We start from the raw sequence: 18,804 nt of genomic DNA, 5'->3' as shown, positions 1-18,804 counted from the left end.
GGAAAGTTACCATGACTTTGCCCCACATTGCTGTTTGTTTTGTCAGCTAAAAGCTGCTGCTGCTGCTGCTTGCTGTTGTTTCTCAGGCCCTAGGCGTTAGATGTTAAAGCGGTGTGCCAGCCTACAGAGATGGAGCAAACCCACCGAGCTGGTGCTTGAGAGTTCTGGCGTTCTATACCGGGCTCGTCTCTGTGTTGTGTAACATGGAGGTCCACGTGAACCGCCAGCAAGCCAGTGACTGACCGCTGAGTTTGTACACGCCCATTGTCTGGCCCTATAACCAATCACACAAAATGCGCTAAATTGGCTTGTCCAATCACCGTGGAGTGGGCGGGGTTACGCGATACAGAACTCACGTTGCACAAATGTGTCAAGCGCTCCGGAGTGGGTGACGATGTACCGTCAGGGACATAATTAAAAAAATACTTATAATACGGTCTCACGATCGAACTGATAGAACTATATGTTTTGGATATTATAAACCGAGACACCTGGAGTCGAAAAGGTAAATATTCCATCAGAATTCAGAAGATTTGAAGTGCAGTTAGCAAGTTGGCTAAGCTAGCTAACCACCTCGCCCAGGGCACCAACCCGATAGAACAGAAAATGTAAACAAATTAAATTTGATTGTTGCGTTGTGTCTGCGTATACTTTAGTGAGTGTATATGATGAAACCTTAGTTGGGTGCTTCGCATCTCCATATGGTGAAGTAAGACTTGGTTGTAAGTTGTGTACGTTGCCGTGTATCGCTACGTTAGCTAAATAACTTGTGTGCCATAAGTCAGGGGGGATGCGAGTGGCGCTTAACGAATTAATACCAAACCCCTTATAAACCACATACAGTGTTGCTCTGAGACGCTATCATTGTGTCAAAAATATGCAGAGTTACTGTATTAGATAATACACAAGCTAATAAGATATCAGTTCAGGTTACTCGGTAGTAGCTTAGAAAACCACTTCTGGCCTCACAGTCTTACAAGTTCCAGCATTTACTAATGGGAACGTTCTGTATTTCTAATATAACATATCACCAAAAGGTCATTAGTAGCTGGCTACAATACACCCACTAATGTAATTTTAATAATGTCATAATGGCGGTTGTGCTTTAGTCTTCAGTGGAGTAGTGGCCGTCTCTCTTGCAAGTCTTAAGCTGTACGGTGGTTACTGAGGTTGTTGGGGTTATTGGGTTCATGTGGGGAGGGGGTAGCGAACCGTGAAGAGTGTCAGGTTTGTTTTGAGTGGCATTGGGTTGTAGGCTGTTGTTGAAGTCTGAAAAGCTTTTCTTCTTCCAGAGGACTAATACATGAAAAACAGGTATCAGTGTATACTTCTTGTTTCAGATCACTTGTACTTGTGTATGCTTATTTAGTTGTGCTAATTTTTATTTTTGAGGTGACCTATATATAGCTCTAGCTATAATCTCCCTATATGTATGTACCTCCCATAAATAATTAACTTGTCAGGAGTCAGTCAGCCCATTTTTGTCTAAATATGAATATTTTCATCATGAAATAAATCTTAATCTAAAGGTGTAAATAAACCACATTTGGACAATCTGTGAATGTTATTATATAATGCTGTAATTTCATAACCAAATGTTGTTTGCTTGCTGCCAGGCTTTTACTTCCTTATTGCCAAGAATTTGGTGTGTAACCTGTGGGGTTTGAGTGTGTCTGAGAAGCTCTTTGAGATAACAGTGCCTTTTTATTGTCAATGTTGTATCCATCTACAAAATAATTGGAAACAGACAGAGGATATGCAGGAGATACAATTCAGATGACTTGGGTGCATATATTGCACTGCTTATGGCTCCATATGCAGTGGACCTACACAGTCTGTTGGTCGTTTCCCACTTACATATGTTGTATGGAAAAACAGGTTTCCTTAATGTTATTGTTTAATTATTGTATAATGTTGTCATTGTAGTGTGCTATTGACTGTGTGTTTTGTGTTGGAATTGGACCCAATCTTAACGAGACAGCTTGGCATTTTAGTGGGGCAGTAGGTTCCTGTTTTGCATGCAATAGTTATTTCAGAAGAATTACATTATGATGATATAACCTTATCATATTACTGCCACAAATTCTGTGAAAGCTGTAAAAAAAAAAAAACCCAAAAAACTATTGCACCTTAAACACACACAGCACAAGCAAATACACGGTTGTGCTGCACAACAGTAAAAAAAAAAAAAGATCGAAATACAGACAAACACACAGCATCAGAAGGTTTTCCTGAGGACATGTTAAATGTCTGAACACTGTGGACAAGCAGTTGACTTGGTTAGTGACTCGTGAAGTTTTTGAGTCTGTGTATTATTTGTCTGTGTTAATGTTTTGGATTTTTGACTGCTGCTGCTGCTGCTCTACTCTGTGCTGGAAGTGACCACAGTAAACATCCTGCACATTGTCTTAGAGCCATTGTTAGACAAGAAGTATCTCAAGGTATAGGATACAGAAAACCAAGCGTTGTAATGATAAACTCAGCTTTATCAGTTACACATCACTCAGTATTGCACTTTTTAACTGTTACTGCAAGGAGAGCTTTTTACTTCTATGTCACCCCATCACCACAACCAATGATGAAGGTGATGATAAGCAATACTGAGCTTTTGGTTGTGTTGAGCGACTGTAGGTGTCACAGATAGAACTGATTCACCAAAGCTTGAAACACATGCAGCGTTGATACAATCTCACCAAGTCATGCAGAAATTATCTTAGAGGTATTAAACCTCTAATTGAGGTAGCTTTGATGTCTGTGGCCAAAATGCATGTGTATTGACTTGAGGATGTCAAATTCTCAAGATCAAGATCTTGATCACCTCCTTGTAGTGGGTCACAGGATAACTGTCTGAACCCTCATGCTTAAAAACATATTGGTCAGGATGAAAAATCTCACTGGTGGTTTGTGCAGGAAACCTTACACACTCTGGGCTATTGTCCACCTGTCATCACTGATGAACCTGGTTATAATTTCTATTTAATAGAAATTTTCCACTTTTTCTTTTTTTTCAAATTCCTACAAATTTACTTTCGTTTTCCATTTTAAATAATGTTTTAAGATAAGATTTTATTGATTCTCAGAGGGGAGGTTCGAGACAATTACAAACTATTATATTTACAATTAAAATTTATTTTAATATGCTTGCCCACACGCTGCAGATCAGACCAGACCGTTCATGTGTACAACAGAGAACCAGTGCAATAAAAACATAAATAAATAAAGTAAAATTCAGACTTAAGGTTAGACTTTGGTTTTCTTGTGTATTAGATTATACATTTCAAGACAAAAACGAGAAAGCAGTCATTTTCTTTTTTGGCCCCAACACATACTGAAAGTCATGGTGTGATGACGCACAGAACTGCGTCACCTGCACAAGTAGAGACACAGTTCTGAGGTACCCACACCAGACACTGTCCTCACCCCTGCTGCCCCTTGAGATCACCTTGAAATTACACGGTCCGGTCCTGATAAGTGCACCACACACACCCGGTCTGCCATTCAATAGTTACTGTCACCATCCTCCATGTGACACTAAAAAGGTTTGTCAGCCAACACAGCTCAACATAGTCCAGAGAATTCAGCATCCTGGGGCTGCCGCCAAAGAGCTTCTTGTTTACCCCAACAGTCTGCCATGGACATGGGTGAGGCCTCTTGAGTATTCAGACCCTGCCATGACTAGTGCAGGAGTCCAGTGACAACTTGTCACTCAGGTTTAGATTGAACAGGCCATTTCTCTCAATGACCATGTTTGCGTTAAAAGGTCCCGTGTTAAGACCCCAGATTAAACTGTTTTCCTTAATGCTACTCAGAGAAGAGGACCCTGGGATACTTAGGTGGTGTTTGGTGCTCAACAGTCCGAGCCGTCACCTGACAGGGTCTCCTACATTTCTTGGAAAACCCTCTCAGGTGCTCTTTTCCCCATCAGCCCACCTCCCAGGTTCACAAGGACATACAAACCTATCCAACTTGTTAAGACGGAGATTTTTTGATTGAATGGAATAATTGGATGATCGGATGATGCATGGATTATATTTGCAACGTGTTTTCTTAAGCTGCAGTGACATTGTTTTTCACACTGTGATGATATGTGTATTGGAAAATGTCCTCACTAACAATGTTTTCAGCCACATTGTACAGTTTTCAGTAAATGTATTTGTTGTTTGTTTCTTATCACCACTTAAATGCTCTACATGCATATGCCACTCATAAACTTTAAAATTTCTGTTTCTCAGCTTATACAGACCCTAATTAGTGCCAAAAAATATACACCTTAGAAGTCTTCTGTTAAATAACTGGTCAGTATTGGGATTGATAGTGTGTTCCAGTCAAAGGTTAGAGGTGTAATTTAACTCTTGTTTAAAATCGAAGTGCGCTTTGAGCAAGAATTCAACCTCTGATAAATGGGTATGGATCACTAACCTGGCTCAGCACCTTGACCTCAGCCTTATCAAATCTGTTTGTATGCTGTAAAAATAAGGCAGGGCCAGAGCATCGTACCTACTCCACAGTTATTGTGTCTGTTGGTGTCAGTGCCTTGTACTCACACAGTGCTCTTATAATATGAGGATAGCTTATGCGCTCTGAATTGAGCAAGCTGGTTATGTAATCATGCAGTGACGCCCTCAGGATATTTTCACTGGCTGCTGTTTGTACCGCTCTCTCTCTCTTTCCTTGTGTCTCACTCATCTTGTCTCACTGACGAGTGTCTTTGGCAGTAGCTGCAGTTTGTGTTTGTCTATGACTGAACTGAATTTCTGAAGAATAGATCCTAAAAGCAACTATTTTCCAAAAAAAGATTCTGTGTCTGAATTTAAAAACATTTGGTATGTTTTACTCTACCTGTGAGCATTAAAAAACGTGTCACTTCTCAGTGCCCTCAATTTGAGCTGCGTTTGACTCAACTGAAAGACTGAACTGAAAATTTCTCTCTTAGACTAGCACATTGTTATTGTTATTGTATTATTTGTGTTGTGTAAAACTGGCATTTGGCTTGTATTGGTGAGTTGCACTGGCATTGGCAGTATTAATGGATGAGATGTGCTCGTGAATAAATTGTAGTTGATTGGAGTGACTCAGAAAGCAGTGAGTCAGACTGTCCAGTAGTGTTAGATAACAAGGCAGACTGTGTGCTGTTCACATTTGAGAAGTGAAAAACACTGTCTTGTTCCTCAAACCATTTTATTTGTTTACATTTGGTTTTATTTGATAATAAAGCACTGAGTGTCACTTCTTTTTCACTGTATGTTTATGTCTTTTACCACATGAGGTTTGGGACAATTTTTAGCCTTTTTAATTTGTGTCTTTCCGTGCCTCAGTGTACGGAGACACAGGTGTGGCTAATTGCATTCCAAAGCTATGCCTGGAACTACAGCTAAGTAGGATGCAGCAATCATTATTATTGTTATTCATTACACCTGTGTTTTTCCTGTTATGGCGGCACGCTTCTGCATCTAACCCATGTCTTAATTCCTTACTGCATATTGACTCTAAGCACAATATAGTTTAAGTATTCAGTGTGTTTACGTTGGAAAAATTAAGTACATCAGTGTACATCATAATAAACTTTGATTTTTGCATATATTTTTTTTTTTTTGTTTTTTTGTTTTGTTTTTTTTTTTTTTTGCTACAAGCCAACATTGCAGAGTACAAAGGAAGTAGAGGAGCTACACCAACTGTGCATGGTGGTACAGACCTTGGAAAACCAAAACATCTTTAGGAAGACATTTAGCTTTCTGTGTGAAGATTGTCATCTATGCCTGAAAACACCGTATTTTATCAGTTCCTGTAAAATGGTTACGTTCATCTCATGAATGCTAACAATAAGCTACAAAATTAGTATATAATGTATAGTAAGACCCGGCACTGTTTGTGGCATAAAACACAGAAAGTGATCAGTGAGCATCAGTTTTAAAGGTAGAATACTGCAAGTAATGAAGCGAGCATGTGTCCGCAGGGGTTTGAGCAGGCTGCTCAGCAGGGATTAACTCACACCTTCGCTACTGTTGAGAACAAACCATCAACCTCACATCTCACTTTTGAAAATAAAGGGGATAGTGTTGGTACTGTGTGTCAAAACACTTTTTTCAGAAGCGTCGAAGCGCTAGTGTATTTAACTTTAGCAAGGAGTATGTATTATGTTTTGCTGAAAGCTTGGGAAAACATGTTTTAATTTGTTCTTGAGTAATATTTTAATGCAATTTTTCAGTTACGGGAGTCGTCTTAGAAATTATCTGATTGGTCATCGTTTTCTGCTTGTTCTTCTATCTTGTATGTCCTGATCCCATTTCTTATCATCCCTTTATTTTCTTTATCTTGCAGTGCTCAAGACCAGTTGTCACACTCAAAATTCAGCACGGATAAAACGAACACTAAGTTTTTTATCACCACATGGCACCCACAATTGAACAAATGAAGACCCATACTGACCACTGTAACTGGGCAAACTGCTATTGATGTGTGACCAAAGTGCGGAGATGCCTGGAGGTGACAGCAGCCCTGATGGGGAGGAGCCTGCATTACCGTCAACCACGGGGGAAGATGGAGGGGAGGAGAGGGTGTCCTCAGCGCAGCAGGATGGAGGGCTGCAGTCAGAGAACCTCGGGGGGGAGGAGAGCGGAGCTTCAGGTGGAGAAGTTGGGCAGGAAGATGAGGAGATGACGAGCGGATCACATGACCTCTCTTCCTCAGCCAATCACAGCCCTGGTAGCGCTATAGGTTCCACTTCAGCCTCATCTAAGAGGTACTTTTCTGCCATGTCAACAGCTTGAATACAGCAAACCAGATGACCATTTATCCAGATAAATGTAGTTACCATTTATTAGAAATTGAAGAATCCATCTGCAGTGTTGCTAATTACACAGTAAAAGTGTAAGTGAGTGGGTACAGCAAGTAAGGTGGATCAGTAAGTTGTGTAATTGAGTGAGTGAAAGTGTCCTTAAACAGTGATTATGAAATTCGGCTGTTAGCTTGTAGAGCACTCAACAGTTTAGGGACAAAATGCATTTCTAATTTGTGTGTCCGTTATGAGCTGTCTAGGCCTCTCAGATTGTCTGTGGCTGGGCTGGTTTAGCTTTAACAGAGAACAGACCAGCCACAGACGATCTGTGTGTCCATTATGAGCTGTCTATGCCTGTCAGATCTTCTGTGGCTGGTCTGTTCTCTGTTAAAGCTAAGCTTGATATCTGATCCAACTCTCAGTTTTTTTTTGAATGAGGGCTTAAAAACTTCTGAAGCTTTCTGTTCTGTCACTGCTCTGTATTACATTAAACTCTCTGACTGTGTGCTTAGCAGTGAGAACACAGATGGTGGCAGAGGGCAGGCCCACAGAGAGGTGATGATCACAGTGGCGGAGATGAAGAAGAGGCTCCCATCGGACAAACGCAGTCGCAGCAAAGCGAGCACTGTGGAGGCCTTACATTATGCACTCAATTGTGTCAAACAAGTGCAAGGTAACCTGACAAGTCGAAACTGATGTTCTTTTCTTTTTATTTTTTTAATCAGAAGCCTTTTTTTTCCTGCTGTCGTCTTGTCTCAAAGCAGCACATGTGTTTGTGTGTTCCTCTGCAGCAAATAGCGAATACTACAAACTGCTGATGCGAAATGGCCAGGATGAAAGGAAAGATGCCAGCGTGTGCACCCTGGAAGAGTTGGAGAGAGTCACATCTGAACACACGCTTAAAAACACGGTACACACACACACACACACACACACACACAATGACTGATACTGTTGCCACTTAACTCATGTCATATATTTATCAGTGAACACACACTTTCGAGTCATAACAATAGAGGATTTCCTAGAAGTCGTTCCTTATATCAAGTTTTAATACTCATTCAAGAGAGTCTTAAAGAAGCAAACACACTTGCATTCATCCATGCACATGTATATTTATTTGTGCCTCACGCCTGGGCGTGTGTGTGAGTGTATGTGTGTTTACTGCTTTTGTGTGCGTCTGTGACTTGGCTTGCTTGTGTGCTTGTGTACCTCTACATGTGCGTGCGTACGTCTCTCTGTGTTTGTGTGTAGGACTCCTTTGTGGTGGTTTTCTCGCTGTCGAGTGGCCGCGTCCTGTATGCTTCGGAGCAGGCTCCCAGCATCCTGTGCTGCAAGAGGAAGTTCTTGGAGTCGGCCAAGTTTGTGGAGCTGCTCTTCCACCAAGATGTTAATGTCTTCTACTCTCACACGGCTCAACTGCATTTGCCGCCTTGGAGCAGCTCACACACAGGTGGACCACATTTGTCGTATTTTGAAGAAATTTGTTGTATTTTCATTGCTAATTCAGCTTATATTGGGTAGCTTTTGCAGAAGAACCCCTGGGTTTGGTAATTAACTTTTCTCTTTTCTTTGTCTGTGCAGCAGGTGTTTTGTTTGACTGTGCCCAGGTCAAGTCTTTCTTCTGTAGAATCAGGTCAGTATATGCTGTCTGTTTTCATTCTGTTATGGATCTGTCCTATACTAGGCCTACCATAAATCTGGGATTTTACAATAATGCAACTGATCTTAAAAAATCTGATGTGCACAGGGATAGGAATTCCACAGAATCTTTGATAGCATTATCTGAAATGACCCATAATTGCAGATTTTTGCCAGTAGATATTAGCACAGCTGAAAGTTGCTTTTAGAAGCTCACTTTACTCTTGCTTTGGGAGCCATACAGCTAAAGATAGAACAAGAAAACACGCTGTTGTAACAGAGATTAATTTTGTAGAAGAAGCATATAGATGTACCTATAGTCTACATTTGTTTCAGTTATTTCAGTTTGACATGATTTTTCAGTTCATCAATTTTTAATATTAGTTGACCAAAATGGCACATGTTTGCTTCGTACATCACGGTAGAAATTAAAATTTGCAATTTATGTTTTAGAGGTGGGAAGGACCGTGAGGGTGAGATGCGTTACAACCCATTTCGGATAACCCCTTACCTGCTGAAGGTGCAGGGAAAAGGAAGTGGGGAGGAGGAGGAGCCGTGCTGCCTGGCGCTGGCTGAGCGCATCATCTCTGGATATGAGGGTACAAATATTAGCACCACAAACCGCACACAACTCAAACAGCCTTGCCAAATGCTTTATTCATTTATTTTTTCATCATTATTATAGTCTCAGAACATTTTCTGAGACCAAATAGAACTTCCTGCTTATCCGTGTTCACCTGAGAGATGTGAACAAATTAATATTACTTCATTCTCTACCTATGCTTACCTATGCAGCATTCATATACTTAAAGAGTAACTAAACCCCTAAACAACTTTTTTCTGCTGAAAATCAATTTAAATAGACCTTTAGTAGTGTTGCTGATTGATTCAGGTCCAAATCTTGACATTTTGGTGAAAAGTATTTTTTTACCGTTTTGTGTTATAAATATGCATAGTGACTGCCGTCCACAGGTTGAAATCCAACTATTGCGACTGAGTTCTGTGAGTGACTGAGTTGGCGCTCATAGTTTAGCCTTGTGTGTTTTTGAGAGCTGTTTGATTTAGTATCAGTTAGTTTTAGTTTCAGTTTTCATAAGCTAGTGGCGAGATTGGTCAACACTTTCTTTCTCTGTTGCAAAGACACCACCGGATTGTGCGGCTTTCAACACCCCGCCGCCGAAGCCCACCCGGCCCCACTTGATACTTTCACGTTCTAGACGCATTTTTTGAATTTCACAGATAGCGGAAATTAAGTCACGGCTCTGGGGTTCAGTTACCCTTTAAACAAGTAAGAAAGAACCTTGTGACTTATCTCTGACATTGATTTTATTCAATGAGCAGCACCTCGGATCCCTTTAGACAAGCGAATCTTCACCACCACACACTCCCCTGGCTGTGTGTTCCTGGAAGTGGATGACAGGTCAGTAAATGCTTACAGTCAGAATTTACAGTGGTGTGTTGGTGAAACTAATTAGATTGTTACTGTCCCTAGGGCTGTGCCATTGCTCGGATACCTTCCTCAGGATCTGATTGGCTCTTCGTTGCTGACTCGCATTCACCCAGATGACCGCCCCCTCATGCTGTCTATGCACAGGAAAGGTAAGTGTTCATGAAGGCAATTTCTTTTTTGAATTAGAAATTTTAAAAATAGGATTTATTTGAATATTGAGGTGAGACATCACAAATTGAAATCTCCCCAGGATTTCATCCAGTCTTTTAGTGGAGTATACTCCATCTTCTGCCCGCTCTTGATGTTTTTGTCTTGATGCCATTGGTAGTGTTGAAGTATGCGGGCCAGTCTCCATTTGAGCACTCTCCGGTGCGCCTGCGCTGTCAGAACGGAGACCACATCACCTTGGACACCAGCTGGTCCAGCTTCATCAACCCCTGGAGCCGCAAGGTGGCCTTCATCATTGGACGGCATAAAGTCAGGACGTAAGCGGCAACAGCACAAACACAGAACCACACAAAGACAAAGAACACTAAGTGTTGTATTGACAGATTATGAATACAGAGCACTGCTCTGTATGCTCAGAATGAGGATTTAGTGTTTTCACAGTCCGTTGTTGCTAAGTCTGTTGTTTATCAGATCAAATTGCATCAGTCACCGTGCTGTTGTTTTCTGTCACCAGGGGTCCACTTAATGAGGATGTGTTCGCTCCTCAAACTGAGGATGATATCCCTGTCACCTATGAGGAAATAAAAGATCTGCAAGCAAAAATCTACAAGCTTTTCCTGCAGGTTATTATACTACTCAATATTTTTTTTTTTTTGTTTCATCAATTTTAAATCAATCCTTTGTAGTTTTCTTAGGTTTGCTAAACTAAATAAGAAATGACAAGAGAATTTGTTGGCCTTTTATTATTGGCCTTTTTTTGACACATTTTACTGCCTAACTAGAGAATTAACAGATTGTTCATAGTGAAAACAATTTGCAAACCCACACCACATATGTGCCAGTAAGTGTACACCCTCAAACACATACACACACACACACACACACACACACACACACATACTTAGAGTTCTCTTACTTTTTCTTTTGTTGATCTTTCTGTTTGTGTGTCAGAGAGCCTGTTCAGATGTGGTATTACCACCTGTCCTGAGTTATCTGATCACAAGTGGTCAGCTGTTAGTCCAGCAGTTCATGCCTGACATTATGAAGGATCTCGGATTGTGTGGTCAGATTGTTTCTCTGCTCTACGTGCAAATAAACACTTATGGCACTGGGACAAACGAACATGGCGTTTTTTGCACAAAGAAAGAAATACCTAAATGGATAACATTTGCCTAATTTACAAGAAGCCCAAAAATAATTAAGAATTCGTCATAGATGGTATATCGCAACATTTGTAATGTTTCTCGTAACTCAACAACTTAAAAAAGAACTGAGTGATTATAAGGGAGTCTGGAGACTTTCCACATAGGTGACAAAGTAGCAGCTTATATTGGTGCTCTGTACTTGTAAAATTTAACAAATTGTTGTCTTCTTTCATAAATTTGAGTGTAAATGGTGAAATCAGTTGAAAAACTGTGTTCAAACAGCAACTAAATGTTAGCAGGAAAGACACACCAATGGGAAATGGAAAATGTGACACTGTGATCCATTATGCTTGTATCTCACAGGGCATCATATAAGTAGGCAGTCCTTCAAAGTGGCCCCGGACACATATACACACAATTAAAAGAATGAGTTCATACATAGTCCAGACCACCTCTGAATGTGGTCTGAATGATCAGATCTCAAATGCGTCCTGAGTGCGTCCACAGGCACATTCAGAACTGTATTTAGAGCTGTACACATGTGATGTAACCACTCAGGATGAATGTTAACACCAGACCTGAACAGAGCTGCAGTTTCTCCAGTGCCGTCACCTCTTTGTGTCTCTTCTCCACAGCCGGTCCATAACAATGGTTCCAGTGGTTATGGCAGTTTGGGAAGTAACGGCTCTCATGAGCACTACATCAGCGTAGCCTCTTCAAGTGACAGCAATGGTAACCTGTGGGAGGACTCACAGCGGGAGCCGGTGAGACATCCTAGTGACATCATGGCCAATTAAGGCAGTGTTAATCCTGCTGCCAAAGTTAATCATGCTGATGCATTGTGTGTGTGTTATTGCAGATGACTCTGCAACAGATCTGTGCTGATGTGAACAGAGTCAAGAGCTGGGGCCAGCAGGCTTATCTGGCCTCCAGCCATAAACTTGCTCTTCTTGGCAAACCTGCCACAGGTAATGCAGCACCACATATTAAATACAAAACATAAAAGCATACTGTGTTAAAATAAGAAAATGCTTTGTTGTCATCATTGACACTGACACAGTCAGCAAGAGAAATGGTATTTTAGTAAAGAAAGTTGATTTAGTAGAAAAAAGAGAAACTGTTTTAATCTAATTTTTCACTTCAGTGGGTTGAAGAGCTTCTGCAAAGGCAGTTGTTCACCCTTCAGTTGATTTTTTAGTTGTTATGAAGTTCATCATTATTCCAGAAATGTTACTTTAACAGCTGTAACAAATTGCCTAACAAAGAGATCATAGCCTATATCAGTCCATGGTGGTTCATGATGTATTTTCATGAATTTAAAAAAAAAAAAAAAAATCACACCATGGAATTATTTGATCCTGATTTAAATGCCTGGATCATTTGGCGGGAACTATTGGTTGTATAATATTTGCTAAAATGACTTTCATTTCCCCAGCGTGTCTGCCCCCCTCAGCTCCCAACCCTGAGGTCAGAGATCATGAAGAAAGCAGTAAGCAAACACACATTCCTTCTTATCAGCAGATCAACTGTGTGGACAACATCATCAGGTGTGTGGTGGTAGAATCTTCACTTCATTTTTTTGTGTGTGCTGAAGCACTTACTTCCTGTCAAGCTTAATATTTTTTGTGTGTTTGTGTATTTGTATTGCTCTAGATATTTGGAGAGCTGCACAGGTCCAGCCCTCAAGCGTAAGAGCGAATCTCATTCTCTGGCCACCTCTTCTGCCTCATCCTCTACCTCAGAAGACGACAAGCCTGTCGGAGCTGCTGACACAGCTCAGGCTAGCTCAGATGGTACAACCACAACAGACACACCATGCAATTTACTGCTCGGTTACCCTTTCAGTAATGTTTTGTTATATTCCTTGCAAAAGCAAGATGAGCTCTTATTCATCTTGTTTCGCATCTTTTTGCAGTGGTGCTGGACAGTGGGGTGTCGGTGGCCCCTACAGCAGCAGCAGTTGTAGGAGCGCCTCTGACAGACATCACTATGTCCACCAAGGCCATGAGTGTGGTCTCTGTTACCAGCCAGTGTTCGTACAGCAGCACCATTGTCCATGTGCCGCAGCCTGAATCAGGTACATGAAGATACTTTTACATCTGCGGGTCTGATCATGGGAGTCGCATGGGAGACTTCAACTAGACCCGTAGACCTTACATGTAGACTTTATAGACTTCACATGTAGACTTTATATTTTATTAATTATTATTAATTAATTAATTAATTATTATTATTATTATTAATAACCTACAGGAGTTAAATTAATAGTTTTTCAAATAAATGGTTCACTTTCACTTTGGAAAACTGTTTTATTTTCTTCCTGTTCTTTTTCTTCAATGTTCTCCCACAGAAGCCACAGCACTGGAGGATACCCCAATGGGCAGCGAGCCTGCAGATGCTGCTCCAACTCCTGTCCGTCCTGCCCCAAGCCCCCCGACAGAAGAACGAAGGTTTATAGGTCTTACGAAGGAGGTGCTGTCAGCTCACACCCAGAAAGAGGAGCAAGAGTATGTGGATCGATTCCGCCATCGCATCCTCCAGAGCCCCTACAGCTCCTATCTGCAACTGGACAACAGCTCCATGGCTCACTCCCACCACCCAGGTATGTATTTACTTATAAAAATGTGTGTTGTGTGCTGAATGTAATTTTTAAAGGGCGAATTTGCCTACTTCAGTCAAACTTAGTCAGTAGCCTGTGTCCATCTCACCACAGGCGACTACCCACATCCATTGAGTGCTGGTGGGTGGAACCGTTTTCGGAGAGGGAAACCCAGACACAAGCGCCCCAAACCCCATGGTTCCTCAGACAGCTATGCTTCCCCACCTGGCCCCAAATCCTCCTGGCCCTCCTCAGAGTCCTCCCAGCCTCAGGTGGGAGAGCCCTACAGCCAAACATCCCCACTCCAGGCACCATTCTTTCCCATGATGACAACCCAGCCTGGCCCTGAACAGCCGCCCAGACCACAACAGCAGCCTGGAGCGACCATGGTGCCACAGCCTCCTGACCAAACCCAGTTCAACTACAACTTCAACATCCTGCAATCTCCTCCGTGCCTGCCAGGCATGCAACCGATCCAGATGGAGCCCATACAAAATCTGCAGAATATACCGAACTTTCACAGTGTGCAGCCTATTGCTCCAGCCCAAAGCATCAACCCATATGTGACTCCAGTCATGGCTGTCATCCTGCCCAACTACCCAACTTTCACTCCAGGTTACCCGTCCATTTACCCACCGCCCACTTCTTCCATGCTGCACCAGGCACCCGTCAACATGGCAGGTTTTGCCCCTGCCAGTGTCCCTTTCCCTCAGCTCCTTTTCCAAGCCCAGCCTGTTCCCCACACTCAGACCCCACTGGGCCCTCTGCTTTGCTCACCCCGTGCCAGCTCCTCTGTTGGGGAAGAAGAGGAGGCAGCTGGGCCACGGGCTTTATTCTCCAGCTCTCGCTCAAGTTCTCCACTGCAGCTAAACTTGCTGCAGGAGGAGTTGCCAAAACCAAATGAAGGGCAGAGCAGCACCGGGCACAACCATGCCGAGAGCCTTCACGAACAACATACCAACGAAGTGAGTCAACTGTTGACTGTCAAGTTTCACCTTCAATGTGCCAAAACTTAATTTCTCACAACTTCCTCGTTCAAGTTTTTAAAATACACAGCTATCATTTTTTGAGTAGATATGTTGTAATACATACTTGGTATATTTTTACAGTACATAGCTTTCTAATTATATTTACAATATAGTTACTTGGTTTAGTTTTGACTGTTAAACCTTTGCCTTGATCAGGGTGATAACCCCAGTGATTCTGGGAACCATGATGCCCAGTCTACATCCAGTGAGTTGCTCGACCTGCTGCTGCAGGAGGATGCCAGGTCAGGGACTGGCTCCAATGCTTCAGGGTCTGGGTCAGGGGAGTCTGGTGGTTCTTTGGGATCTGGATCTGGCTCCAATGGAACTTCAACCTCACACACTGGTAAGAGGGAAAACATACACAGCAGTTTGCATGAAATTGTATTTTCACATACTCTGCATCTGTGGCTGGTGGATAGTATTTATAATGAAAGTTGAAATAAGTAAAGTCTGAGGACATTGACTTTGTCCACTATATAGACAAAAGGACTTGACCATTACATTAACAGGGACTTTAATGACACCACGTTTTAAACACATAAACAGCTTTTCAGCTATAGCAGCTTCCATTCTTCTTGGAAGGCTTTCCACAAGATTTTTGGAATTTTTGCCCATTCATGCAGTAGAGCATTTGTCACTGATCTTGGACCAAAAGGTCTGGCTCACAATCTCTGTTCCAGTTTATCCCAAAGGTGTTGGATGGGGTTGAGGTCAGGGCTCTGTGTGGGCCAGTAAAGTTCTTCCACACCAAACTCATCAGAGCTCTCTCTCTGGCTTACAGGCAGCAGCAACAGCAGCAAATACTTTGCCAGCAATGATTCATCAGACACATCACGCAAAGCCCGTAAGAGCCAGGAGGCTTCGGCAGAGCACCAGCACAGCTTTGAGACACGGGTGGAGAGCTCACTGTGGAACATGATCCAGCACACACCTGAGCGTGTCATGATGACATACCAGATCCACTCCAGGTACACACTCAACACCATGCTTACGGTTTACATTCCACTGACCGTGTACAGAAATTAAATTGTCAGGCCTGTCAAAACTTATGCACTGACATTACACATTGAAAGGTGGCCACAGAAGCAACATGTTGCAAATTTTTAATCCACACAGAGCAGTCAATTAACATTTTCTTTTTTCTTCCTTGTGTAATTAAGTGTTGAGTCATCCTCGCATTGACGAGTGAATGATTTGGTTGATTATGTTTGTCAGTCTTTGTCAAGCTCTTACACTCAGTATCATTTAAAATGTTCAAAGCTCTTTGTAGCAGCTGGTTTGGGGGCCAAGGAAAGATTAACATTTTTAAGTCTTTTTGGTTTACCATTATTTTAATGTCAGTCTGTGATTCTGATGGCTGCTTGGCATTTGTTTGATGACTGCCTCTCTGAGAATCTCAATCTTAACATGGGTAGCCTGGTTACATCTCAAACCTGGTTTTAACATCTGTCATTCTTGAGTTGTACTGTTGTCGCCCTCTAGTGGGAGTGGCTGTCTAAGGCAAAGGTGAACTTAAGTTTCACGTGTGCCCTCTGCTGATTTGTTTGTGTAATGACATCCTCTAAACGTCAGATATCAGGATAACTAAATCTAATGTTGTTCTTGATGTTAGATTTTATTTTTTTTTTTATCTCTAAACTATATCTGTGTTCTTTAACACTCCAGTCTTGACTTCTATCTTTTCTCTACACCAGGGACCAGAATGAGGTGTTGGCAGAAGACAGGGAAAAGCTTCGTGTGCTTCAGCCCCTGCAGCCCTGGTTCAGCCAGGAACAGAGAGAAGAGCTGGCTGAGGTCCATCCCTGGATCCAACAGCACACAATCCCACAGGAGATCAACACACAGGTGCGGATCTCCAGTCGCGCATCCTCACATCAAACATGTTCTTCTGTGTGCTTATCTGAGCACTAGTCTAAATGCATCTATGTGTCTTACAGGGTTGTGTGAGCTGCAATGCAGGTGTGGGAGTCACCCAATCCCCTCTCCCTACTGCCCCTGACAGCTCATCCCCTCTGGAGAGTCCTGAGCAGGACTCCATCGGACCTGTGGAGGATACTTGAGAGACTCTGAAGCCACAAGTACCAGCCACCCAGCTCACAGTGAACCAGCCCTGCCTGAAACCTTGACAAGTTCTACCATTCATTTCTTCTGACCAATCCGGAGGAATGGGTCCCTGTTTTGTAAAGGTGCTTAGTGGCTGGACCAGGCCCCGAGGAACACAGGAGGCAAGAGCGACGGGCATTTTATAGTCAGTCACTTTCTCTTAGTGAGCCTAATGTGACTGCCTTTATTCGACCATAAATATTATACCTCTCTACTTTTTGTGTTTATAGACCCTTTGGGGGTTTAGTGTATATGTAAGATTAACCAGATCCTTTGGCACCATGAACCTCTTGACACTTGAGATAGGAAGAGTACGTCATGGTTGCTGCCCCTGAACATGAGCACTGTGTACACACACCTGGATCTGATGCATGCGACTGGATGACATTACAGTGACTGCGCTGTTCCAGTTCCAGAGCACATACCAGACTCTTCTGCAGAGACATGGAGCACAGGTTGTACAGTGTATATACCATGTCAGCTCCTTCAACTGGATGTACCGTGGTTGACACATGGTAGATTGTTTTCATGGATACTGAGACAAAGACACATTTGCTGCTCTCTGTTTATAATGTTCACATTCTGATCTTGTCAGTTAATTGTTGTTAAAGTGTATCTTGTTATTCCGTAGGCTGGTTTCAACTTGACCAGAACATCATCGTTTTCATGTTTTTCCTCACTGACAAACAACAGTGAACATATTGATTGTTTTAAATTGAATTTAGTGCTACAACGCAAGTCCACCCTGATGTCCAAAGCGTCCTGTAACACCACCCAGTCTCCTTCCTGTTTATCACCCTACAGTACCTGTAGCTTACCTCTAACTGTAAACGGACACATGATCCGATGTTTACCTAATGAATGAATTTCTTATTGGACTCGGTGTAGCTGTGTGTGTGTGCGTGTGCGTGTGCGTGCTTACATGTACGCACTGACCGATTGAGAGCTGCTACCTTCGATACAGTTGTCCAACAGTGCAGACCAGACCAGGGTTTTCTACCATTTTTAGATGCAAAGTATATTACAGTACCATGTATTTTATAGAAAAAAATACACAAAACAGACTTCACAAAATGTGTAAAAAGCCATTTGTCTTGAATTCAGGGACTGTTTGTTTGTGACACAAAAGAATGAATAAATGAACTATGACCTAACATGTACCAAGATGTGACTTTCTTTGAAGCACAAAAAAAGAAAAATAAATAAAGAGCTATGCTGACTCCTAATATCATGGATCAAGATGGGCAGCTTATGCACCCATCAGTGTTACTAGTAGGTACAGGCTCACCACAAAACACTAACAAAATGGCTGCAACAATCTGTGTACATATTAAACCCCAAAATGAATGACATCATTTTGAGGAGTTTCGGTTTCCTTTAAGCTGCAAAGCTGCTTTTCTTTTTCTTTCAGGTTCATCATCAAAATGTGTTTATATTTTGTTTCTTCTGCTGCTCCTGTTCATGTGATCTGTCTGTGACCATGGTGAATAGCCAACACTTCAGGCTGCTCGTCCATCTGCATCCACATCATCATATGTGTGTGTGTGTGTGTTCAGGGGGTGGTCTTCTATTTCTTCCCCCCCCATTAATGTATTTTTCCTTACTTGAGTATTGAGGCTCTAGAGACAGGGGGTTGTACAGACTGTAAAGCTCTCTAAGACATTATGATTTGTGATTTTTTTCCCCAGGTTTTAGGCAAACAAAAATGTCTAAAATTTATATTTGTTATATTTATATTTGAACTTTGTTTACTTTTGATTGTCTGAAATGAAATTAATAGAACAGAGCCATCATTAATGTTATCAGTAAAAGCTGTGCTTTTCCTACTAGTCCAAATCCCATCCTTCGGTACACATTCAGGTAATATTATTTACTCTATGAAAATCACAGTCATT

General features: G+C 42.0%; 1 protein-coding gene across 3 annotated transcripts; it reads left to right on the top strand.

Annotated features, from left to right (window-relative positions):
- The first annotated feature begins 335 nt into the window (after positions 1 to 335).
- per3 (period circadian clock 3) lies at positions 336 to 18,064 on the top strand. 3 transcript variants are annotated; one of them, XM_046384215.1, is made up of 22 exons: positions 336 to 505; positions 6,319 to 6,739; positions 7,291 to 7,448; positions 7,567 to 7,685; positions 8,030 to 8,228; positions 8,360 to 8,411; positions 8,870 to 9,015; positions 9,758 to 9,836; positions 9,909 to 10,015; positions 10,195 to 10,351; positions 10,549 to 10,657; positions 11,815 to 11,943; positions 12,039 to 12,147; positions 12,615 to 12,726; positions 12,833 to 12,972; positions 13,095 to 13,256; positions 13,530 to 13,781; positions 13,893 to 14,743; positions 14,963 to 15,149; positions 15,588 to 15,774; positions 16,501 to 16,651; positions 16,744 to 18,064. In XM_046384215.1, exons 2-22 carry the CDS (start codon positions 6,453 to 6,455, stop codon positions 16,864 to 16,866), a joined length of 3,816 nt encoding a protein of 1,271 aa, XP_046240171.1. In that variant the 5' UTR covers positions 336 to 505; positions 6,319 to 6,452; the 3' UTR covers positions 16,867 to 18,064. The 3 variants fall into 3 exon arrangements, with proteins under 3 accessions (XP_046240171.1, XP_046240170.1, XP_046240169.1); XM_046384214.1 differs by having other exon boundaries at positions 7,288 to 7,448; positions 8,363 to 8,411; XM_046384213.1 differs by having other exon boundaries at positions 7,288 to 7,448.
- The last annotated feature ends 740 nt before the right edge of the window (positions 18,065 to 18,804 follow it).

Source organism: Scatophagus argus, chromosome 3, assembly GCF_020382885.2.
Source record: "Scatophagus argus isolate fScaArg1 chromosome 3, fScaArg1.pri, whole genome shotgun sequence".
NCBI lineage: Eukaryota > Metazoa > Chordata > Actinopteri > Scatophagidae > Scatophagus > Scatophagus argus.
This window is presented reverse-complemented; position numbering and strand designations above follow the sequence as displayed.

Excerpts from the sequence above, each read along its gene's own strand:
- per3 (XM_046384213.1), top strand. The coding sequence starts at position 6,453 with ATGTGTGACCAAAGTGCGGAGATGCCTGGAGGTGACAGCAGCCCTGAT. Across the intron at positions 8,412-8,869 it reads TCTTTCTTCTGTAGAATCAG|AGGTGGGAAGGACCGTGAGG; the intron begins GTCAGTATATGC and ends TTTATGTTTTAG. Across the intron at positions 11,944-12,038 it reads AGGACTCACAGCGGGAGCCG|ATGACTCTGCAACAGATCTG; the intron begins GTGAGACATCCT and ends GTGTTATTGCAG.